The sequence below is a fragment of the Platichthys flesus genome, chromosome 5 (assembly GCF_949316205.1).
Source record: "Platichthys flesus chromosome 5, fPlaFle2.1, whole genome shotgun sequence".
In the NCBI taxonomy this organism is placed as follows: Eukaryota; Metazoa; Chordata; class Actinopteri; order Pleuronectiformes; family Pleuronectidae; genus Platichthys; species Platichthys flesus.
Genome location: NC_084949.1, coordinates 5,693,879 through 5,719,215, shown reverse-complemented (window position 1 = coordinate 5,719,215; position 25,337 = coordinate 5,693,879). Strand labels below are relative to the sequence as shown.

Genomic DNA, 25,337 nt, shown 5'->3' with positions numbered 1-25,337 from the left:
ACAGACTTGCCCTTCAATTTGAATTAAAAGTGCATAATTTACATGAACAGATACACCATGAAGATATTAATAAAATAATCAAATGAGAGACTATAACTAAAATATAGTTGTGTTTACGTTCTTTTTAGGCGCTCACACTATCGCTACCGTTTTACCGTATGAGGCGATAGTAGACGCGCAACAAAAACCCGAGTGGCGGCTGGCTTCCCAGATGACGTCTCACTTTACTGCAGTCTGTCTCAATCTGGCGCATTGACTCTCTATGGCTGTAAATACAGCTGAATGTCACGCTATGTTTGAAGCTATAGAAGATCAGCCACATATTCACAATCGGTTCCAACAGATAGTTTCTGAACGGTGAGTTACACCGTCCTCATGTTTGTTCAAGTCTAAGCAGGACAGTAACGGCCCAAGTTACAGTACGGAGTTTCATAACGGAGTTTCAGTCAGTTACACTGAGCACAGTGACACGGCACGTCAGAACAAATAAAGCGTAACCGCTGTTCTCGAACAGTATCGTTCTTGGAGGAATGAGCACGGATACATTCTCTTCCTTGCATCCCTCTATGCTGCTGTGTTTCTTCAGTGTTGGTTGTTGTGGTTAACCTGTGGTTGCTTACAAGCTGCTAGCTCAGAAGTGTGCTTGGTGTCGCGTTCGGTGTGGACGGTTAGTGGTGGTGGAGGTGGACTGGTATCGGCGCGGTTGGGCTGAGAAACGAGTGCGATCTCTAGTGACTCATACGGGGGAAGAAGTACGAAACGCGACGTTTGGATAACATGTCTTAGAAGGGACTCAGTGAAAAAGTCCGCGGAGTGACTGTTTTCATACTTTGAAAGTCCCTACTGACCCCCTTCAAGTTATTACGGATGGTATAAGCCCAGAACATTTATTTTACACAATATGGGCCCTTTAAGAAGACATTGTAACACATGACAGGGGCAAGTGTCAAACTACAAAACGGCAAAGGCTTATTTCTGCTGCTTTAGACTGGAAGGGAATTTGTCATCAATGAGTAACATCATCAACCACTCAATTTGTTATAAATAATTATAGTTATAGTAAACTGTAATTGTTTCCCATTTTATGTTGTTTCTTTGATTAATACGACATTTAACTTTGTCAGTGTAAAGATGGTAAACATGACAATTATATAGTTCAATACAGAGTTACAGCTACATATCGCCACGCAGAAGAGGGGGGCGTGATCTTCCCTGCATGGGTCTACCAAAGTCTGCCCTCCCCTTCTCTACTCTTCTCATCTCATCTCATTATTATATACCAACCCATTGTCCATCCCTTTACTGGCTATACTAGACCCATGCACGGACTTTACCACTACATATTCTTATATATTTATATATTTTTTTTCTGCTGTTTTTATATATATATATATATATATATATATATTATTGAACTATCCACTCAAGCAGCACAATAACACTTTCCTACTGGACACTGACACAATCACATCATTGCATTCCATTCCTGTATCTGTAAATATGTTCTCCGTATGTGATTTATGTATGTATGCAGGGCCGGTCTTTCCTACAGGCGACATAGGCGGTTGCCTAGGGCGCTACTCAGAGGGGGGCGCCACAAAAACTGCGCCGAGCAAAAAAAAATCCCCAAAAAAACATTATTCTTTTTTTGCGCGACAGGGTTTTTTGCGCCCCCTTCTATATGTGGTATGACCCAAAATATTGTATTTAATTACTTTGACAGTGATTTAAGTAGTTTCATTAGAGAAATCAGTAAATGACTGCAGCAATCAGGAGGAACGTTTGGCACGGGAGCATCACCCCGTCCTGTCTCTTTGGGGGTTCCGCCCACATGCCAGGTGCAGTCTGGATGAGGAAGTGAATGCTCCGTGTCTTTACTGCTGCTGCATTCATCCTGTATTCTACAGGTTAGAAGTGGGTGAGAGTCACCTAAAGCTTCGCTTGATCACCACGGGTGTCATTGAGACGTGTTGATGTTGTTTTGATTTTCTACTTAGACTGGTAAAACTTAGAAACTCCGCTGGGCAGTGAGGGGAGACACTCGCGCACTAGGTGGGCGGGGATACATTCGCGTGTATAGGTGTTTATTTTACCTGCACGTCGTCTTGCAGGCGGGTCGCGATAGTATATTGTTTACTTTACAGTGTGTAGTTCAGCTCCGACACACACAGACTCTGTAATTCATGTATTGTTATTGTGCCTTATAAAGACCAGTTATAAGCTAATGTTCAATAGGTCTTTATTGTAAATGTTTATATTTCTTTATGAATGATAATGTATATTAAGATGTTTGGAGGAAAGACACACCATAATAATTGAATGGATGTTTTATGCACTTTAAAATGCAGTCTCACTCAGAGAAATGCTTGTACTTGAAATTGTGTTGAATTTGAATAAGATGCAGTCTGGATGTGGAACTGAAGGCTCCGTGTTGTTATTGCTGCTGCATTCATGCTGTATTCTACAGATATATTATAAATTTGAGACCCATGACTTATATCTCCAACCAATATTTTGTCATAAAAAAAAATGTATCTAACATTAGGGTAACGTGATGCAAAAATCGAGGTACGTACCTCCTTGGTATTGTCGGAACATGCTAGCACATTGAGGCTTATGGTTATAGTGTGTGTGTCCAAGCAACTTCGACGAAGAAAGAAATAATTTTATATTAAGTTTTCGTGGAAATCACTTTGAAAAATATTTTTTGGGGGGTTAGGGTTGGGGGGGGGTGGCCCTTTCTAATTCCTTTTGCACTTTATTCTCTACATTCCAATTAAATCTAAATATTTTCTGGGGTTATCATGCCCTGCAAATTATGTATTTATCTTAATCCTGGAGCCGTTTGTGTTTTACAAGAATTGAATTAAAACATACATTTTTTTCAAACCAGTCATAGGTCAATGTCACAGCATGGGATCAATGTTTTTGGCCTAATGCTAATGCAGGGAAAATACACTGAAAGCACATATGCATACATATATAACAGTATCCATCTTTAATACAATTAAAAACAAATGTTTAATTGATGTTACATATTTAAAAACATAAAAAATAGGAAACAATAGAATTGATAATATGTTTAACATCGTCATTTTACAGTCGCATTATGAATGTATTATTGTTTTACTCTCTTTATAGTTCTAACACTATAATTGTATGATCATCTTGTCAATCAATAACACTCAACTGTGATCAAAAGTTCCAACTTTTGGTATGTAAATATTTTATCAATGTAGCCCATATGGAATAATAAGTTTGCATGCAGCATCTCTGACTGTATTTTGGTATATTTGGTTGCACCGCAATATTTTTACCAGCAGACGTCAGTATTTGTGTCTTTCCAACTTTGGATACATTTTCAGTACTACTGGTTAAGAACCCTCAAAAACACTTTTTCGGTCTTTAGACTTGAGTTATATTCTCACTCCAAAAGTTAACATCAGGGCCACTGATGGAAAATCTATATTTTGAGTGTTGAAATTAATATAAGGTTAAACTTAAGCAGACAGTGCACACGTAAATAAATCTTAAAGCATCAGAAATGTTTTTTATGGTGAACTTTTGTCTAAAATAATTTGGCTGCACATCCTTTTTTTCATTGACATCAAAATATCCAAAAGGTTTTGCAAATAATATCACACTCTTCGGAAGACACAGTTGCTAGCAAGCCTTGGTGACGGCCTTGACATCTAAGTTTTATTAGACTTAGATGTGTAGCATGTGTAGCAAAAGCCTTACCACATGCCTCCGTTGTCCTTAAAACAAAGGAGAGATTTCAGACCTCTGTCTCTCAGGGTCCTTCATCTTCTCAAGTGTGAAACCTGCCCCTGGACACAACTTTCAACCAGTATTGGCACGAGCAGCCACGACACAAAGTCTTACCAGCAGAACAACAACAACAGGAGCCACAAACCAGCAAGACCATTTCACTGGACTTCAGAAAATATATCAAAATGGAAATTTCCCCCCTTTTCTACCTCCCAGTGTCAGAGATGATGACACTGAGGTCTGTCACGCACTAGTAAAGGAATTCTCTATTACTGCTGAACAGATAACCTTAATATTTTCAGCTTAAAAAATTAAACATTCCATACACTAAAATCTCAGAGATTATTTCAGACGTTTGAGGCATGTTCACTTTTGGCATGTTTACTTTCTGGGAAAGAACACAAATTTAAAGATAAAAAAAAGGTTGGGTTTTTGCCCCCCAAAAAATGGAAAAAGTTTTAAGAATATACAATACTGAGAAATCTACATTAATAGAATAATAGGTCCCTTTAAATAGGTCAACAAAACATAACTATTGAAAATAAGGCGAGATAAAAAGGATGTCAAATTAACAGACATTCGAAAATGAGCCATAAGGGCAACATATACTAACTAAACTCACACAGGGGAGAACTATATATTGTCGTGGCAATTCTGCAATTCCACTCTGACAACGAGGAACGAGACACACATTTTTTACAGAATTGTCACGCTTTAATGCTCTTTAATGCATGATGCACAACACCAAGGTTGATTTGTAATATGCACACCGATCAGAAGCTGTTCTTTCTCCTTGTACATTTGGCTCCTTCCTCCCCTGGTTGAGGTTGTTTCTAAGCCAAAGGTCGCGATCCCTTCTGATGACATCAAGGCAACAATGCAGTAGTACAGGATACAGCATGATCAAGGTTACATTGTATAAGATTCAATCATGACCAATCAAAGGGGAAATAAGCATGATTAAATTGTGCATGGTCAAAATGTTAAATTTCCTTCACAATATACAGTTACTGTATCCCAAAGCAAAGATACTCTTTTGCTATTTTGCTAAACCAGGAAGGTGAACTCCATGCAGGTAATTCAAAAAAAGACAAATTAATTAATACACTTTAAACCGATTATCAAAAGGAGCAGGGAATATTACAATATTAAATATTAATGTATGATTTTAAGTGACTGCTAACTGTGCATGTTGGTATGTTATTGTAAATGTAAAGTCCTTTATACCTGCTTTCTCTGCTTCAGTTGGGAGCAGCTCCGCCCTTCCAGCCTCTGGGCCGTCCCCCAAGCTTGCTTCCTTGATTTCATGGTGCTTCTCTTGTCATTACAGCGGCTGTGAGATGGCTAAGGTGCGCAGACAGTGTATAGGTAATGATCAAGATGGAACATTTGTGATATCGGAATGAGGATCTATTGCTGATCACAGAAAAAAAAAAAGGTAAGGCTTGTATTGTTGATGTATTTATACAAAGGTTATGTACAATTTAATTTGATAAACTGATCAACTGGGATTAAAACTAACTTTGACAAGCGAACAAGTGGGTTCAATCAAGAGAGACGGATTAGGAATATCTATGTTAGGCGTGTCTAGATGCCAGGAATAAAATCTGTAGAAGTAATGCCAGCTCCACAGCTCTTCTTAGAAAGAACTAGTTGTGCCTATTCTTCTCACTGTGATCGTTCTTTTGGAACTTTTTACAGTTTTACAGCAGCTTCTGCTACAGCAGAAGCATTTGGCAACATGGTCAGAAATCAAGGGGGAGAAGTGATATTACAACACTGGTTGACACTGTTGTCGGGGCTGGTGGAGAGTTTGTTCTTCACAGGGATTGCCTATGGCTGGGCATCTCTTGTGTTTGTGCTGAAAGCTGACGGATACTTCGCTGCATACTGCACCAATGCCACCAGAAATGAAGATTATGCTGTGTATACAGGTATGTATGAATTGGTATAATTAAATTTGCAGAAACATGCATAGACATTCAGGCTACACAACAGCAACGAAAACTGTTCAGCGATCATTGAAAACATAGAGTTTTAAGAAGAAGGGCAAACAAAAGAAAACCAGTTCTTCTGCTGGATCTGTTCAAATAGTCCAGTAACACAACGCAGTTGGTTTGTAGATTTGAGTTTCCCTGTACCACCTCAACTAAATGTCACTAGACTATTAATATCTATTATCTACCTGGTGCCTTAGGGCAAATATACATTTTTATAAGGTTTCTGAGTTTAAAGATTAGATGAAACAAGACACATGTATTTAACTATTATTAAGTTTTTCTTTACTCATTCCAGATTGTAGTGGTCAGGACGAGCACTTCTCTCAGGTCTTGTCAGTCGCTTCTATTGCCACCACAATACTGCGCTTCCCCATTGGATATGTTTTTGACCGCTGTGGAACCGCAGTTACAAGGATAGTGGCAATGTGAGTACACCATCAAGAAAACCGTCCGTAAGTTTGCAGTCTTTGCACAAGGTAGTTTTGATAAGACTTGCTCACTGGCATATCTCCCCAGCAGCTTATAGAGCTCGGGCACTGGGAGGTTTCCATCTCGTGTTACGCATCTTTCGTGTCCTGTAACCCCAAATGCCTGGAGTAGTTTTTTTTAACCAAGCAGCATATATAGATCACTGTCTTGTCAGGCTTTTAAATATTGAACAGTCGAAAAACACAAAATAAACATGTCTCGTTCACACATTCTCCCTCTGATGCACTTCTTAGTCACCAGCTAACTCACCACAAAACTTGAGTTATTGTACAGGTTTTTCTTCTTTTCTCTTAGCAAATAGGTAGTGTAAGACTTTAAGGCATTCCGTCTAATGTACTGTACTTACATCAAGTATTTCCACCTGAAATGTTTAATTATGCAGATTGGCTTCATTGGTGAATTTAGGAGAAATCTACAGATGCAGACAGACAGAGGGTAGTAAAACCGACCCCATCTAAATGTGTATTTTTGGAACTCTTCTTTCCATTAGAGTGAATGAAGACATTGAAGTGTTTTACAGAGTTACTTCATCATTTGGATTGTAGGCTCCTTACCTAATAACTATTATTTCGATTAGTTTGTTGTTTGCTGATGGATCTTCATCAATACATGGAGAGCGGGGTAATGTGGGACATCGGGTAATGTGAGACACCCCCCTGTATCTAGGCAAAGGAACACATTTGTGGTCATGTGGCCCTCCCATTCCCTCCTTGCCATGAAGGAGAACTTGGTGCTGGTGCTGTGGAAATATGTTTTTTCACAAAAATGTGTTTTTTTGCATGTAAAAGTAAATTTTCTTGCTTTGAACTTAATCAACTGTTGTGTCAAAACAAATAGAATCAGGTAAAAAATCTTATATCATACATGTTGGTGAACTTCCAACATATAAAACCATGTGAATGATGCTAGCTGAAGATTAGCCTGAATTGGTAAGAGATGTTGTTTTTTCTAAAACGGTGGCTGTGGGGTAAAGTGGGACAAATGCTTTGGGGTAAAGTGCGAACACTCTCTCACTTTACCCCACCATGAAGCATAAGTTAAGTTTAGTCTTAAACATATTTTAGTGTAGTATTACATTATGTATGTTTTATTTTTAATGTCATAGACATTGTAGAAAAGCCATCATGCCAAGAAACTATACACCAGGAAGACAACCTGGGGCCAAACACCCCTCGCAGAGATGGAGAGTGCAGCCGCTGAGGTCATGCAAGGAAAGAAATCCTTAAGAAAAGCTGGAAGGGATACAAATATTGACAAGACAACCCTCAAAAGATTCATAAAGAAAAAAGAGAAATGGGAAGTAAAATCAGTAGCCTGGTGTGCAGTAGCTGAGGTTAAGAGAATATTCACAGATGAGATGGAGGAGGAGCTTGCCAAACACTTAAAACAACTAGCTGACCAGTTCCATGGCCTTGCTCCAGTTAAGTGCCGTGAACTGGCATTTGAATACGCAGAGAAAAGCAATATCCCTGTCCCTGCCAATTGGACAGAGAAACAAGGTGCCGGTAAACTAGGGTGTGCAAGAGATCACATGATTCATAATTATCATAAATGTGCTTAATTGACCAATCCCCATGATTCTGTTACTAGTCCGATATTAGTTTTGGAATGTGTGGTTGTCAATATAGCTGTCAGGATTTTAACTATTACAACATGTGTTGTTATGGTAGTTTTAAAACATATTTTCACTGCCCTTTGTCCTGAAGACATTCTGATCATTTCCATTACTAGAAAACATCCTGAATTAATGGCAAATGTGTAAATTTTACTGATATATCATTTTAGCTCGCCTAGAGGGGAGCAAATGTAAAAAATGTCAAACATTACCCCGCTCTCCCTTACAGTCCTCCCTCCAATGTGAAAGGAGGGAATTGTAGGTACACTGAAACTAAGTCCTTTTCCCCAGTTATTGTGTGTGTGTTATTCTTAATATATACTATAAACTAAAGTAACATAGCAAACATGCATATTGTGGCATAGATTCCTTTGCTGTTAATGCTCCCATGATAAACACAATTTGTTTCTTATGTTTTATGCATTTTCTCTCTCTGTCATGGCCACAGCTCTCAAACGTTTTTAAACCCCTCAATAGGAGAGTTTTTGGGAAAGCCCAGTTTTGGTTTGAAATTGTATTTGTCTGGTTGAGCAGAAATAAAGACTATTGGAAACACCCCGCTCACTTCCTTATTGGCTCTCATCAGTCACATCTCCAGTGGTTAATGCAAAGTGTTCCACCTCACTGTCTTCCCAATTTAAGAGATGCCTGCTGTTCCTGGTTTGAAGAATTTTGCTACTATACAACCAAATCAGGCAGATAATCTGTTTCCTGTTTCCGCTGGCACACACATGTTCAGTGCGAATGAATGGTTATATGATAACCAAAAATCCTAACACTCTCATGATCATGAAATTATCTGCCTGCAGATCATTGTACACCACTGGCACACTGCTTATCACACTGTCAAATGCAGGTATGTTGTCTTTTGTATTGTATTGTGCCAATACTGTAATCAGAAAACATGTCAGCTCTCTTTCCATTTATCTGTCTTTCACACACAGATACGTCTGTGTTACTCTACCCAGCTTTGTCAAGTTTAATAATTGCTGGAATGATGCTCTACATCACCAATGTTCAGGTGTGTGGTGACCCAGTTTAAATATTTCATCCCACGCAAGAAGCTCTAATGTGGTAACCTCTCTCTGAAGGTGGGGAACCTGTTTCATTCCTATCGCTCCACCACCATCACCATATACAATGGAGCATTTGAATCCTCTGCTGCAGTTTGTCTCATTATAAAGGTATCCTATTATATAAGGTTAGGCTCTTTGATTCTCAATCACACAATTAAAAGGGCTCACAACCTCCTCCTTTCCCTAGTTGCTATATGAAAGAGGAGTTTCCCTGCACACATCTTTTCTCTTCCTCACCTTGTGTAACATTATCCACTGCGTCCGCACCATCTTCCTGATGCCCAGACGACATATTCCCTACCCACTACCAGAGACATTCACTTACGGGTCAGAACAAACTGCATAATCCGAAGTGATTTGAGCCATTAGTTTGTTTCTGCAGCTATTTAACTGTTCTTTCCTTCACCTGCTGTGACAGGGTAAGCTGTACTGTACAAAAACGAAAAAGAAGACGGGAGGAGAACGACACAGTGCAAACATTTAAGGAAGGAGATGCGGAGAAGACTGAAAAGGACGAGAAAGGTTACTTTTGGGTCAACTCACTAATCACTTTGTAGTGAGTTGGCCTCTTTGTAGTGCTGTTGGAATGTTTTGTGAATATTTTATAACTTTGTGGACTCATTGTACACACCAGTGCATCATGAAAAGTAATGTACAACCGATGGGCACTAGCTGAGACGAGAGGGCAGTACTTCTTAACCATCTCTCTCTGGTGATTCTACTCCTTATTTTTATCGTAAATATCTGAATTATCGTAAAGATGAAAACATTCAGGCTTTTATTCAACAGAATTGTGTTCTCTGTTCCCTAATTATCCTTGCAGTAAAAAATTTAAAGTATTGTACTAAGTAAAAAAAATTCTTTATTTATTATGGGATTTTCCAGAGTCCGACATTTTTGTTGTTATATGTCATATTCTTACAATGACATGATAACCAGCACAGAAAATAAGTGTTTTTCTCTTTTGCAGATGAACTCTATGGGGTCGTGAATGATTGGGTGATTTCAAATAAAGCCAATGTCTGTCCTTTCCAGTAATTATAGGCAACGTGGGAAATCGCTTCCTCATGTAGATACACAGTGTACAGCAACAAAAGGTGTTCTTGTAATGTCTAAGAACATTACAAGAACACATTTTTCATCTGAAAATTGAATTTCCTGTTTCCAATCATCTTGTTTCTCAATCATCAGCCACTTTCAGGAGCTGTGTGTTTTCATGGCTCTTCTTCTGTCACCTGGTGTGGGTGGTCACCATCATCCTCAGTCAGTTCATCTTCTTAGCCAACGTCAACCCCATGCTCAGCCGGCTGGCTGATGAGGACCAAACCGTTGGTGAGGTGTAATGAGCATTTCCAGGAGTGTAACAAATAAAAGTTCCCTCCTTGTTTGAATTTAAGGTTAGAAAGACATGGGGTTCCATGCACTCATTAGTGTAACTGGTTGGGGTGAGAGGAAAGAAATAGGAAGGGGTGAAAAGCCTGGTAGCTGAAGGCTCTGCCTCCATTTCTAGTCTTCGAGACTCTAGGAACCAAAAGTAAACCTTCAGGATATTGAAGATTCACTAACTACTTAGTTTATCTGGCTCCATAGATAGATAAAGCTGGGTGTTATCTGTGTAACTATGGAAATCTAGAACTTTCTGATAATGTTTCCTAAAAGGAAGCATACATTAAGTGAAAGTTATCGGTCCAAGTACAGAACCTTGTGGAACTCCATGATTAATTGTTATGTACCTGGAGGAGTGATTGTTAACATGAACAAAGAAGTATCTCCATGATAAGTATTAATTATGTCTAGTGCTGTTTCTTTAATCCCAATAATATCTTCCAGTATTTGCAATCAAACTTTTTTATCGAATGTGTCAAATGCACTAAGATCTAGCAAAACAAGTGCAGAGACAGGTTTAGACGACCATTGTCTGAGGCCACCAGAAGGTTGATGGTAACTTTCACAACTACTTTTTGTGTATTATGATCTTAATCCTGACCTAAAGTTTGCTTGCAAATGGTTTGTATGTAATTAATCACAAATTGGTTACCACAAGCTTTTTCAACGAGAGGGAGGTTGGATACAGATCTACAGTAAGCAAATAATCTGGGTCAAGAGTTTTAACGAGAGGTTTAATTAGAAGATTGAAAGCCTGTGGTAAGTCAATTTTTATTCAATAATATAGATTTATTTGATCTGTTTATTACAGGTAAAAAACCCGTAGTCATGGGACCTTAAAGACAAGTTGGTGGTTTGGATGAGAAATGGCTAAGTCTTATTCAACTAGTACCAGTATCTACTAGTGCTAAAACTAGTATCTCTTTCACAATGGATTCCGCAAAAACAAAGCTGACTGCAGAAAATGCAGCCGAATATCAAACAAGGATTAGCTTCGCAAGACAAATATAACTTAGCAAAAAAAACAAAAACAAATTCCCATTGTATGAGACAATGCTTAGGTTCAGATTGGAGGGTTGTATTGACTAGGGTGGAGAGTGGCTTGAGAACTGCTCAGCAAGACTATCAAATCAGAGGAGTGCAGATGATCCTGAGGCAGATGGAAAACCAAGGGTTAAAGTTCAGTTGTGTGGGTACAATAAAAAGTCCTTACTGAGGAAAGATGATTAATAGTGAGGTTGGCAGAAGTCCATGTTCTGGCAGAGTAGGTGTAAAGATGATTATAGGATATAAGTTCATAGTCGAATTGGCATGAGGAGCAGGAAGTATAGAAGGTCATTCCTAGCCAGCAGCACACACTAACAGGAGTCACACACAGAGCGGTGGTGAGGCAGCTACACTCACAAACTCCAAAAATTACAACATCATTTATCACCTGTGTCTCACCTGATAATTTTAGTCTGTGTCCTTGTTACGTGTTTAGGTGTTTAGGAAAATGTCATCCATTTGCAATGTTCATAATTTCCACTGGCTCCACAATTTGTGTTCTTTACCACAGCTTCTTCTTCTGCACACTAAATGTCCACTTCTGTCCTCTGCCCCCCTCCAGTAAGTCACTACACCAACGCATTTGCCATCACCCAGCTGTGCGGGGTGTTGTTTGCTCCGCTCAGCGGCCTCCTCATGGACAGACACAAGCACAGACCTCTGGCTCCAGGTTAGTTACATTTCCTCCATATTATACTGCAAGAGAGACAAGGCTAAAAACATACTAGTATGGATGTAGCCTCAAGCTTGGGGTTACACAACCAAACACTACTCAGAGAACAACCAAGCCAATGTTCTCTAAAGCGATCAGGGCTGTTGAACTTGTTTTTCTACATATTTAAATTAATGGCAATGTAGACTTGCACATTTAGAGTTTTAGTTCTATAAAAAAACAAAAAACATATCCAAGTTGTTATAGTAATCTCTCTAATAGGACAAGCTCTTTAAAACTTTGAAAAACACTCAATACTATGTCTACTGATTTGAAAAGGTGCCCAACCCAAATTTATATTTAACCCCCAATCTGAGCAGTCTCGATCCAGGCCTGAAATGAGTATAACATGTCTCCTTTAAAATCAAATAAAAAACCTAAAATGAATATAGTAAAGTATTCAGTGTTGAATATCTATGATCTCAGGCTATTGTCCTACAATGACTTCACAGTTCTGTTAACCAATATCTTTCCTTCTGCTTCTTAGGCGAAACAAGTCGAGAGGCAGATCTGCGTTCTGCTCCTCTCGCCCTCTTCCTCAGCTGCCTGCTGTGTTTCTTCTTCTGTGTGTGTTTCACCTGTCCTGTCCTCCCTCTGCAGTATGTCACCTTCATCCTGCAGGTCTTCAGCAGTTCCTTCTTCTACGGACTCCACCAAGCCTTCATCAGCATTGCGTATGTGCACATTCCTTCAATTCTGCCACAGACAATTCCATCAGTGACATCGATCTTATCAATCTGATACTTTTCTCCTATTTCTTTAAACTGATCTCTCCTGCTATCTTCGCCTCTACCACCCATATCCTCTGAATCTCCTGTAGCTTCCCTGCGTCTCACTTTGGGAAGATGTCCGGAATGGCAATGTCTTTATCGGCCTTGGTGCTGCTTCTCCAGTTTCCTTTGTTACACCTCATCCAAAATCAGCTGCGTGGTGACCCGCTGTATGTAAGTGTCGATAACTTGTAGGATAATCTATGGAACCAGTTTAATAACTAGTCCCATCCCAGCTTTAATTTTCTGTCCTTCTTTAAGGTAAATATCGGCATAACCGTGGTGTCCCTGCTCGCCTTTATTCACCCAGTGCAGGTTAGCCTCTACTGCAGAGAGCTGGCCAAGCAGAGGCAGATTTCACAACTTACTCAACTTACGTAAGTATCACCTTTTCCGAACTATTGTTGAGGACGACACTGTGTAGGCTTAGGGGCGGCTTTGGCTGATTAGTTTTATCACCCACAAGGTCTGGCAGACATTGGGGTTAAATTAAAAAGCAGAAAGCCGATGCGTTTCAGACAAGTGTTCCACACGGACTGTTTACCCGCAGGCAACCAAAGCCTGCATGCTCAAACTAGAAATGGGAAAATATTTACTTTTATTTGTTCCAAGTCAAGATTGCATCATAGTTAAAAGACTGCTTCATCAAACATAACTGTCAATTCTAATCTTCTTTTATTTATTTTTAACATCTGAGTTTCTCTGTTTCCTTTCCACATTAAGATCTCTCAGATCCTCTGACCATGAGGCTGTCCCTTTGTCGAGTCTGAGGGGTAAGGACGAAGCTGGAACATCTAACCATTTACAATTAGGTGTTTGCCTAACATAGATATATTTAAGAGTAAACTGAAAACCAACACGTTTTCTTAAGCCTTTGAGTCTCCTGAATTTTTCAGCCTTTTATTTGTATGTTGTTTAATTCTTGTGCATCTTTTTACACATTTCATCTTATTTTTGTAAAAACAGCCTGGTCAACTCAGTTTATCAAATGTGTTCATTATCAAATGATTTAATTGAGTCATGTGTCAGTATTTAAGCATTGAAGATCATAATTGATCTTTTCTAGATGCAAGGTCCACGTACTTGTGCTCTTTTAACTCGTAAGTTTGATTTTAAATGGACATTTGATGCAATAAAATAAGGTGAAACATTATAGGATTATGATGTTAAGCCCCTGCAAATTACATCGTTGGCAAAAGACGGCAATCTGCCTTACCGATATATGTTGGATTCATTCCTTGATAGTGGGAGGGAGTGGAGACGTATTGTTCATTCTTACATTCAGTCGATGTTAAAGCTGCACAATGGGATTTGTGGGGCAGAGCAACTGCAAACAACCATGAGAAAGAAGTTGTCACTTTCACAGCAATAAAGTTGACTTGACAAGCTGACAAATTGTGGTTAGCAAAATACTGACGTCCAACATGGGAACAAAAGCACCTCAACTAAAACAAACCCTTGATTGGTACTTGATCACAAAAACGTAAAAGATTTGAAAGAGAAAACCGACAAAGCTCCTGTTGAAGGGATATATTTGCCAGTAATGTTTCAAGCACCAAGGCTCTTCCTCAGGCTTCTGATATAAAATCACCATTTTAAATGCACTCAAACCTTTCTGAAGGCATCCAAAGACGTATCCGCATTGCAGAATATATACTTATCATAAGAGATATTGTATTAAATAGACATTAAAAAAATGGCATCCAAAATACAAAAATATACGTATAAAATTCATGCTGGTATTCAACAACAGGGTCAGGCTAAGCAGCTGTAATGAAAATTAACGATACGAGGCGTCTATGGGGCCATAATCATAGCAATTCTTATACGTATTTGCAGAAACACGTTCCTTCCTTAATTAAGGCAAAATCCAAATAGGAAAAAGATAGAAAGTAAAGTGGAAAACACACAGGGAGCAACACTTCAAAATAAAACCGCAAACTGAAGCACAGGGAAGACACAAATCCAAACACAAGGAGAACAATGGTAAAGGTAAAATAAACAAGAAGCCCATAATCAAAACAAAACACTCTTCATTCAAGAGGAAAACTCCAGGAAATTAGTCCAGAATAGAAAGGCAAATAGCACAGTGTATTAAAATACAGCTACCGGTTAAAAACAAAGAAGATAAATAGAAACATATAGGCATCTGTGTGTTAAGACCCCGTGATTTAAGACATTTTCCCTTGTGCTTCCTGCTTATGTTTTTTATGCCATGTGCTTGTTGTGTTTATGTTGTCAGGACATGTGTGTTTTGTTATTCTCCTGAGACACCGCCCTCAACTGCTTCCCGCTCTTTTTCTCCCTCACCTGTTCCCTATCGTCACCCTGAGTGTTTGCCTGATTTGTTCACCTGTGTCTTGTCTTTGTTAGCCCTTCTATTTAAGCCCAATCTTTCTGTTGTCCCCTGTCGGATTGTATCATTTTCACTGCGAAGAATCCATGCAAAGGATACTGCAACTTTTTGAGCTTTATTATCTGTATGATATTTGACTCTCTGGTTTTGGAGCCTCTTTGTTTTTCCCTTTTTGGAACTCTGTTTTGGCAAATTATTGAATTGGATTTTCTGTTTTTTGCTCTTGTAAGTTTTTGCCTTTTCTGGATCCTTGGTTTTCCTTCTTTTGAAATAAAGAAGTATTTTTTTGCATCCTGATCTGCGATTGGGTCCTTGCTCTGTGAAAGCCTAACACTGTGTTTAAAATTAATTGTAGGAAATTAAAGTAAACACGTTAAAACAAATCATACCATGTCTTTGGATCTAATGAGTGCTGTATTTATCGTTCTGTTTTACCTCCAGTTTCAGGGAGTCGATGTGTTGAATTAAACCTGCTGTCATGACCATGTAGGTTTAGTCATAGATTCCCAAATCAAATTGATAAGAATTACTGACCCATCTGCTGATGGTACCCTGTAAATCTCTACTGTGCACATATGAAAAACAAACTCCGGCTGGCTGCAGGGAGCAGAATCCACGCAGAAGGAAATATTTGGATCACCTGGAAATCAGAAAACAAACATCATCTCACGTGGGGGTCTGCAGCAGCTGGGTGTATACAGTGTGCTATTTTACAACACGTTTTAAGTGACTAGAATGTGCCATGTGTCACAACGCATAGATTTAGCGAACTAATCTGGATTACAATCAGCACCGTCTGCGCAGTCTGTTCTCTCGTTGTGGTGTGTGGAGACAGATCAGGGACATCTGACTGAAGTGTCTGCAAACTGAAGGTTTCTGTGTAGAAACAAACTATGTTTCACTTCCACTAGCTGCAGGATAATCTGCTCTGTTTGTGGTGAGATTGTGCCTGTGATGATCCCTCCAACATGACAGAGTGCTGCTCTTCATCACGGAGGATGCATCCTGCATGAAAAGGTGAGATGGTCCAACTTAACAAACAGAGGGTTGCAGTAATGTTTGCTGTTTATTTGAATGTCTCTAATTACTGCAGTAGAAGTAAGCTAAATATAATGTATACATTGTCAGCTCACAGTCACAGTTTAAAATTGCTGCTGTATCTCTTCTTCACACTGAGCTTGGACTTTTCCTGAAATTTAAAATGCATCATGTATTGTCTGTGAATGGTCTCATGTTTAAATTGTATAAATGTATTTTTGGTGCACGGAGCTCAAAAGATCTCAATCACAGTGGACCACCTGAAGAAACCCACCAAATATGAAAGATGCTCTTTTATCTATAGTTACCAAAATGTTTTAAGATAAGATGAGATCAACTTTATCGATCCCACACCAGGGAAATTGTTACAGCAGAAAATAGTCAAAGAGAGGTTAGGCAAAGAAAGTAGATGTAAAAGTATAAAAACAAAAATAGACAATATAATAGAAAATAAAGATACTGAGAATATGTTCATAATATTTACCTTTCACGACAGATGGAAATATTATTTGTACAGAAACAAACTTGCGAAAAGTGCATTGGAACAGGGTGATTAAAGGATGTATACTGTTTGTGCATGTATGTACACATTGTGTGTATGTGTGTGTGTGTATATATATATATATATATATCTAGGCAAAATGTTCATAAAGTATCAAAATAAATGTTTGCTTTTTTACTCAGAATGTTCCCTTTCAACCTTCACATTATCATTATTATTAATAATAGTAGTAGTGGTAGAAGTATTAGTAGCAACAGATGTTGCATTAATAGCATCATTGTTAGATTGATTGTAAGATTGCAATATTTATATAGAGTGTAACTGTTAAACTGAATTCATAACAGTGCATTTAAATGCCCGTATTATCTCTGTTGTAATCTGTCCTAGCAGATGTTTCATCATTCTCTCCATAATTCACTCAGTGTGAATTAGCTCCAGAATTTCCTATAGACTCATGGTTGTCTCTCTCCCGGATTATCTCTGTCTTAGTTTATTGCCTTTAGAATATGAATAAGTTGTTCACACAATGAAACCCATAAAACTACATTTTATGCCATCAAATAAACCAATGCAATATTTCCCCTTTGTTTATCACTGTTTGAAACACAGTGGCTGTACTTTATTTTGTCTGTGTTTGATCCAGTTACACCTTGTAACTGGATCATAATGCTTTGTTTGTGTGTGTGTGTGTGTGTAACCATATGCTGTATCATATTGTGGTACTTATGCTATAATATCTCCCTCCGACCTGCTCTGTTTTTGTTCCGTAGAAAGTTTAATCCAGCATAGACCCGTCGTCCCCCGGTTGTCGCTGAAGGTCAACTCAATCTGCTCAGCCAGGAATTAAAGGAGGAGAATAACAGAAGAGAACGAGTGAGACCACACTTTAGTCCCGGAAGAAGAATCTCATACTGGACGATCAGCCCTGGAGAGAGGACGTGAAGCATGCAGGGATACACGGTTGGTGCCAGGTTGCGCTACCAGCTGACTCTGGCCACAGGGATGCTGGAGTGTCTGTGCTTTGCCGGTGTGGTGTTTGGTTATGCCTCCCTGGTGTTTGTGCTGAAGGAGGATGGGTACTTCAGTCATCTGTGTGACACTGTCCCTGGCACCAACGGCACACTGAGCAGTACAGGTGAGCATCTCCGGTATTTAGACGTCAGAAGTGATAATGCTATTGGGATGCTTATTCAAGCAGTCATACATTTTTGTGGATGTCTGCTTGAATGAGTTAGAGCGTATATTTCTCATGTAATATGATTATTTTCATGAACAGAAATCATCACTTGATTATCAAATGAGAAAGAATATATCAAGTATTTACTAAATCTAGGCACTCATATCTTCAAGGCAAAAAGTGCAAATACTGCCAATTAAAGCTGTGTCAGTGCTACTCCACCACTTGGGTCAGAAATACAGCCAACACAAAAACACACACGCACCTTTGATATAATTAACCTCTGCGAATGATGTCAAGAGTGTTTGGAAATGGTTTCTATCACATATTGAAATCGATAACCTCCCAGTCACTGCTACCTTATTTGCAAAGATGTGTGTTGTACATCCCAATGCCTCTATCCCGCTGAGAGAACTGGCCATGAGACACAGAGCAGGGCTGTTTGTTATGACTATCTCCCTTATCAGTGCATTCAGGGCTCTCATACACACCAAAAACATAACCTAATGATGGAGAAAAAAAAGACATGAAGAAGTTAAAGTTCTCTGACAATCTCAAGGCAAAAACAGCAATGTTTACTGGACAAATGGAACTCAAACTCTATTCTGCTTCTAGTTCTGCACCAGCTAGTTGCTAATTATGACTGTTGAACATTTGCTAATTTATTCATAATCACATTATACAGTCTCATTCGTTCACTGTTAAGATTTATTTTTGCAGTATTTCACTTCAATACTGAATCCTATCAAAATTGCTTGTAACATATGACCAACTCTTCTGGACATGTAAAGCAACCTACAGAGCAAGATCTTTTCTACCAAAGGGAAAACAGTGTCTCTGCGGGCCGCTGCACATTATGGACAAGTATGAACAGTGTTTTGTACCTGAACACACTTGCTGTGATGTTCACATCAGTTTGCATCTGAGTGGCAAAAAATTCCCCCCAAACCAAACAAGTCACGTCTTCTTTTCTGCTGTTTTGACTTTATAATGTATTAATTATCTATCTTTGGTTTTGTCTCACAGACTGTAGCAGACAAGATGAGAGGTTCTCTCTGGTCTTCACCGTCGCCTCGTTCCTCAACAACTTTAATATCATCAATGGCTACCTGTTTGATCGATTCGGCACCATGGTGACCAGGCTGCTGGGAATGTGAGCTCTTTCTCTCTGCAACCATATAACTCAACAGTTCAGGCTGCAAATGTGTATCTACTTTTGTATTATTCTTACCACATTGGTTGTCCAACCGTAAGTTATCTGACAAATAAATGCTAGCTTTTAAATCATATATTCTTAAAGAGTGGTTTAAGAGACTTCATCTACTACTCCGAGAGCATCCCAAGATAAATGGTTTGGAAGTTAAGGACATTACTTTGGCCTCAGATTTAGCATTGAAGGCGAGAAGCACATCTATCATTCTGCTTTATGGGAAACACTCTGGCCTGTTTGAGTTGCTATAAACCAATCAAAAGTGTGAATTGAGATGCAAGATTGTGCCAGTGGGAAACATGTTTTTGGTTAAAATTACTCACTAACAAAAACAGTAGAAGAATTGGTGACCAACTTTGCACTGTCGACAAATCTTCAAAACTTCTAGCCATTTTATAGTGTAGGTTGCCACTTCAGAGATGGTTATTGTTTACTGAGGGGGATTTTGAACACTGTAACAGACAGATAGCTGAAGTGAGGAGAATACTACTAAGACACGTGGCCAGTGACCCACAGTTTACTGTCATTCAGACCACAAAGAGGCTAATTCTTTGAATTGATGCACACGTTAGATCATGTGACGTAGCGAATCAGGTTGAAGAGCTACCAGCCACCACCACCCCGCCCAGTATGGACATGCTTGCTTTAAATCATTTTCTTGTCTCTCTCCAGATGTTTATACACCACTGGAACCCTTCTTGTTGCCTTCTCGAGTGCAGGTAATTACACGCAAGAGCCCACACACGACCATGGGCAATGGGTAACATCACAATGTGTCAGCAAACTGGGAGAGATACATAGAGGGCACGGGGTCAGGGGGTCAGGGGTTCCTCCCTCAGAAAGATTTTAATTTATAACAAATGTTATGTTGTTTTTTTTTTTATTTCAAACTCACCTAATACAGTGTATAGCTAAACTAAATGGACAGAAAACAAAGATTAGAAGACTGGTTGCTTCATTATATTAAAAAAACATTATATAACCTTAAATGGTAGTAGGTTTCATACTACAGGTCATCTCAAGATTAAACTAGAACAAACAAGGGAAATGGCCTCACAACACGTCACAATATGATAAGAATAAACAAACCTGGTTAAAACAGGTCAAATCTGAGCGTCACTATTCTCAATAATCAATAAAGTTCAAAGTCTATCAACTGTCTAAATCCACTTGTACCTTGTCTTTTTAAACACTTGTTGTATTGGCAGCTGTTCTTTTGACGCCGACAATTAATTTTTTTTCGTTTTAATTTACTCTCTCTAATACAATGATGAAAGCGCAGTGCAGATTGCTGGATGAAAACTGATATCATTACACGGAGCGATTCACATATTAAAAAACTTATATAGACAAACCCTGAATAAAATATTGCTGTTAGTGTGGTGAGAAATGAACTCACAAAACTTTGTCTTGATATTTCTTTAGAGCGAAATGTAATAAACTGTTGCTGTTAACGTTAACATGTATTAATCATATGCTTTAACTGATCTGATGGATGGTAAAGGGCGATGACTTTATCTTCCATTGTCCTGTAGCCTTTTCAGAGCTGCTCTTTCCAGCCTTGCCCTGCATTGCTGTGGGAGGAATTCTGCTCCTTCTAACTAACATGCAGGTGAAAACTCCATAGTGTTCCTGTATAGTGGGTATGTCTTAGCATAGAAACACACTAATTAGACACCACACACTAATGAACACTTCAACGTGCTGAGAGCTTTGTATTGATGAGTCCGATGTGTGTTTGAAGGTGGGAAACTTGTTCCCAGTTCACCGCTCAACCATCATCACGCTCTACAACGGTGCCTTCGACTCCTCCTCGGCTGTGTTTCTCGTCATCAAGGTAAAACAACGAGGCTGTTCATTGTCAACATAATGAGAACGGGGCATTTTTGATAATTATCCTTGATTTCTCAGAGAATAATTCATGGATCTTGATGAAAAAAATTGTTTAGGAGACTGATATTTATGAACATGTTCAATTTGTGTAGGGGCAAATAAAAATCTGGATCTAGTCAATCGAAAGGTGGTTTCATAAGGGGACTGTTGGGCGTTGGTGGAGGAATACACTTTACTGATTGACATTCTAGTTCTGGATGAATTTCAAATTGCTCTCTTATTATATTTGACACTGGTGGCTGGCGGTAATGTTTGGTTTTAACTCTTGTTTTTTTTGTTGCACTGCAGCATAATCTCAGTCAGAGATCTGTATAAGGTTGATTATCAGACAGCCAAAAGATTTTACCCACAACTACAGTCAAAGCACATTTTACAGATCAGCAGCAGAAATGTGTGGATAAAAATCATATCCAGTTATATGAAATGCAACTGAATCTGTACCTCTTTGACATACATGTATATATTTGTTTGTGTGTGTTTTCCAGATTCTGTATGAACAGGGAGTCGGTCTTCGCTCCTCCTTCCTTGTTATGTCCATCTGCAGCATCATCCACCTGCTGAGGACCTTCCTGCTGATGCCCAGAACCCACATACCGTACCCTCCACCACAGTACTACACCTATGGGTGAGAACATCACATAAACTTTGGGACTACAGTCGTTCATCTTCATTGATGAGACATGACATGTATAGCTATTCAGCGTTTTTTCTGATGCTCAGACTGAACTGTGGAAAGGCCAACTCTTACAATGTGGAGCAGTTTGAGAAGACGAGGGACGATGCGAAGAAGGACAACACAACACCCGCAGCTGAGGATGGGACAGAAGCCCAAGACTCTGCAAAAGGTACTCAACCTGGTTGTTGATTTCTTCTCTTCAACATCCACAGACTATGGTTGGATGATTACACTGTGCAGTACAAGTCATAATGCTTTTAAAGATGTTATTTGAGGAGCACAGTTTTCAAAACTAAGAATAGCATGTTCCAATGCAGAAAATAACCAGACGAACCACTGACAATGACCCTGTACTCTGAGCTCCCTCCCTTCCCTCTGTGAATCTCCAGGAAGCTGTCCAATATTTGTTCTTATTGAAAAGGAACACAGAATAATATTAACCCTTAATATTAACCCTTACGGCTTTAAAAAAAAACATCATCTCAGCAGTAAAAAACTAAACAAATATATCATATAAAAAATTATTTAAATATATATATATATATATATACATACACAGTTCAATCATTCATTGACTTACTTTTTTAACCAATAAACCTAAAATACCAAATAATACATTTTTAGAACTTAAGAAGAAAAATTGAATTCGAACGTAATTAAATTTTTTTTCTCCATATGCTACATGACGAGGAGATAATCTACGAAGCCAGTTTTCATCTAGCACAGACTCGATGTCTCATGTGTTTAGCGACAAGCTTCCGGAGCTGTGTGTTGTCTTGGTTCTTCCTGTGGCACCTGCTGTGGCTGTCCATCATGCAACTGAGACACTACCTCTTCATCGGCACACTCAACCCCATGCTCAACCGCCTGGCCAACAACGACCCCGACCTGGGTAACTCTCCTCTCCTTATAACCATCAACAAAACACAAATCCCAGTATCTCCATTTCAATGCTTCTCTCTGTGGTTGTTTCCCTCACACCACATCTCCCACAGTGAGTCAGTACACCAACGCTTTCGCCATGACCCAGGTGTGTGGAGTGCTGTGTGCTCCCTGGAACGGACTCATCATGGACAGACATAAGGGAAAGCCTCTAGCTCCTGGTAAGTCAGGGACCACTGTTCCAACTGCATGTGTGCTTGTGAGCGAGCAAATGCACTAACTTCTTCTTCCTTTTTCCCTCCCGCAGGAGAGAGCGAGCAGGAGGTGGACCTGCGCTCCTCCTCTCTGTCTCTGTTCCTGACCTCCCTGCAGTGCCTGCTCTTCTCCGTGTGCGCCACCATTCCCCACCTCCACCTGCAGTATCTCACCTTTGCTCTACAGGTCCTAAGTCGCTCCTTCCTCTACGGGGGAAACGCAGCCTTCATTAGCATCGCGTGAGCAGCCATCACATACACAAAGAACAAAGCTTTCAGTGACGTGACATGAAGTTCTTCGATCACTCCTTTTGCAGTGTTTTTAGCTGTGGCTGTATCTTGATCTCCCTGTTGCTTACCTTGCTCTTGATTCGCGTACGAGTGATTTCAGAGAACTTGTTGCATTCCCCAATTTTCGAGTATTTTGAACTTTCTTACAGGTAAGAGCAGATATTATGAGTGATCCATTAGTCTGCTGTTATTCAGATCAAGTTTTTCCACTCGTGTATCGTATTTGTAATTAGACTGGGACCATTCTAAACAAATATATACATCATACCTCATAATTCTGTTTAACTCTGCAGTTCGATTTATAAGATAATCCTAAATGTGTTAATTTACACACTAAATGTCGTGATGGTCAGGGACACAACTCCTCTTGTGTGGCAAAATGATGCAGTTAAAGTCTCCGTCTTGCACAACGTGTGCACAGAGATGTTTGGTTTGACCTGTCAATTGTTAATTGTTAATAGTTGCCATGGAAGCTCTTTTCAGATCATGAACCAGTTGACTGATGTTATGACGTTTTGACTCCCTCCCTCCTTCAGTTTTCCAGCCTGTCACTTTGGGAAGCTGTACGGCCTGCTGATGTCCATGTCATCTGTCGTCTCTCTGCTGCAGTACCCCTGCTTCGCCCTCGTCACAGGAACTCTGGATGGAGACTCCTTTTATGTAAGAGCGGTTGAATATCAAAGTGAGCTCTAATAAGTAACTGACACCTGAGTTTTTTCTGTCACGGTCTAATATTAGCAAAATGTTGATGTCCTCAAGTGTTCATCTTGGTTCATGTTTACCGCACTCAAATCTAGAAGTGGCAGGAAGGTCAGTCCGAGTCAAAGATTGCATGTGTGCCCTCTACTGGAATCCTTCAGTGGCACACGTAGTACTTAGCAAGTAGACGCAGCTGGTTGCCTTCATGTATGCGAGGTTAAACAAGTTTAGTGTGGGGCTGACACAACACTCCAAATTCTCCCAAAAGTGTCGACTTTTTAGTTTGACGCATGTCCCATTTGCTTACAAGGAGGTGTTTATGACCTATAGTTCAGCAATAGAGATACTTTACATTTGGGAAGTTATGTCGGTCATCTTTATATAGTCTGAGCTTTAGGCCTAAAAGCAAGATTAAACTGTAATAGTGTAACCGACATCAAAAACCTTAGAATATTAATTATTTATGTGTGTGTGTGTGTGTTCCAGGTTGACATTGCTCTTACTTTCCTCACGCTGCTGGTGTTCATCCATCCTATCTACGTCTTCCTCCACTGCAGGAAGCTCACTCACCACAGGGCGTTGAAGGCGCAGACTGAAGCCGCTAATGGCTCCAAAGTGGTTGAAACCATGTTGTAAAGGAGTAATAATGCAGATGTTTTAACCTCTGTATAGATACTTGACTTTTCAACTTGTAAAACACTTTTCTGTCATCTTTTTTATTTTCTTAACTAGAAAATAGATCACGATAGATTTTTGAACTTTTCCTATTGGGTTGATATTTTTTACTTTTCTATAGTACATGTGATACTAAATACTATAGTACGTTTTTTGTTACAATCCAAAAAGCATTAAAATGTTTGACCAACATTTTATTTGAGCGCTTAAATGAGATTTACTATGCAGTATACTGTTTGTTTATATATGTAACAACAGTATACAATATACAAATAATGGACAGTGTACCATGTTTATACACAGAACATAGGTCGACCAGGTATCTCTCTTTTTGAGAAGCATTTTTATCCCTTCTCCCATGTCCCACAAACTAAGATGGTGTCCCGCATTTCGACTGGCTCTGGTTTCAACGATTTACGATACTTCTCACAGACTTGTCTTAAATCAGGCTTTAACTCATTGGCTGAGAAGAAAGCAGGGAAAGTTGTCATCAAGGGTATTGCCGTCAGTCAATCCCACGTATATGTTATGCGGCCACTTGACCTGCGAAAGTCATGTCACTGTCTTGCTTTGCAGGCACAAAGTCAGAATTTATGCAGATTTTGAGGATGGGAAGCTATGAACAACTGGGTGAAGCCGGTGGAGGGTGATTCTAAAAGACTTTGTGGGCTTTAGTTCTTTTTCAGTTTCCCATGGGCGAGAATACGATGTGAAGCAAGATTTCAGACTGCCACTCATCATTGGTAATCATATTCCTCACCCTACATTTGGTTTGCTGGGATCTATAACCATATCATTCATGAATAAATTTGTAAATG

General features: G+C 39.4%; 2 protein-coding genes across 6 annotated transcripts; both read left to right on the top strand.

The window, feature by feature from the left end:
* The first annotated feature begins 227 nt into the window (after positions 1-227).
* Positions 228-15,519, top strand: LOC133953360 (equilibrative nucleobase transporter 1-like). Of its 5 annotated transcripts, XM_062387259.1 has the most exons (15): positions 236-357; positions 5,102-5,209; positions 5,473-5,705; positions 6,067-6,196; positions 8,685-8,731; positions 8,820-8,896; positions 8,967-9,059; positions 9,139-9,278; positions 9,370-9,473; positions 10,143-10,283; positions 11,947-12,054; positions 12,584-12,770; positions 12,917-13,040; positions 13,128-13,243; positions 13,590-15,519. In XM_062387259.1, the coding sequence occupies exons 3-15, from the start codon at positions 5,513-5,515 to the stop codon at positions 13,693-13,695; spliced, it is 1,566 nt and encodes a 521-aa protein (XP_062243243.1). In that variant the 5' UTR covers positions 236-357; positions 5,102-5,209; positions 5,473-5,512; the 3' UTR covers positions 13,696-15,519. The 5 variants fall into 5 exon arrangements, 4 of the variants coding, with proteins under 4 accessions (XP_062243243.1, XP_062243242.1, XP_062243240.1 ...); XR_009920686.1 differs by having other exon boundaries at positions 228-357; positions 5,102-5,705; positions 12,697-12,770; positions 13,590-13,613; XM_062387258.1 differs by having other exon boundaries at positions 5,102-5,705; positions 8,844-8,896.
* Positions 15,520-16,040: 521 nt separating this feature from the next.
* Positions 16,041-25,302, top strand: LOC133953358 (equilibrative nucleobase transporter 1-like). Its single transcript, XM_062387248.1, has 13 exons — positions 16,041-16,239; positions 17,533-17,897; positions 18,966-19,092; positions 19,822-19,868; positions 20,685-20,761; positions 20,894-20,986; positions 21,528-21,667; positions 21,763-21,887; positions 22,467-22,610; positions 22,714-22,821; positions 22,908-23,094; positions 23,682-23,805; positions 24,331-25,302. Exons 2-13 carry the CDS (start codon positions 17,708-17,710, stop codon positions 24,478-24,480), a joined length of 1,512 nt encoding a protein of 503 aa, XP_062243232.1. The 5' UTR covers positions 16,041-16,239; positions 17,533-17,707; the 3' UTR covers positions 24,481-25,302.
* Positions 25,303-25,337: the final 35 nt, after the last annotated feature.

Coding starts and splice junctions, on each gene's coding strand:
- LOC133953360 (XM_062387256.1), top strand. CDS start 5,363: ATGCCAGGAATAAAATCTGTAGAAGTAATGCCAGCTCCACAGCTCTTC. Junction 5,706..6,066: donor AGATTATGCTGTGTATACAG/GTATGTATGAAT, acceptor TACTCATTCCAG/ATTGTAGTGGTCAGGACGAG. Junction 9,474..10,142: donor GACTGAAAAGGACGAGAAAG/GTTACTTTTGGG, acceptor CTCAATCATCAG/CCACTTTCAGGAGCTGTGTG.
- LOC133953358 (XM_062387248.1), top strand. CDS start 17,708: ATGCAGGGATACACGGTTGGTGCCAGGTTGCGCTACCAGCTGACTCTG. Junction 19,093..19,821: donor GTGACCAGGCTGCTGGGAAT/GTGAGCTCTTTC, acceptor GTCTCTCTCCAG/ATGTTTATACACCACTGGAA. Junction 20,762..20,893: donor TCCTTCTAACTAACATGCAG/GTGAAAACTCCA, acceptor GTGTGTTTGAAG/GTGGGAAACTTGTTCCCAGT.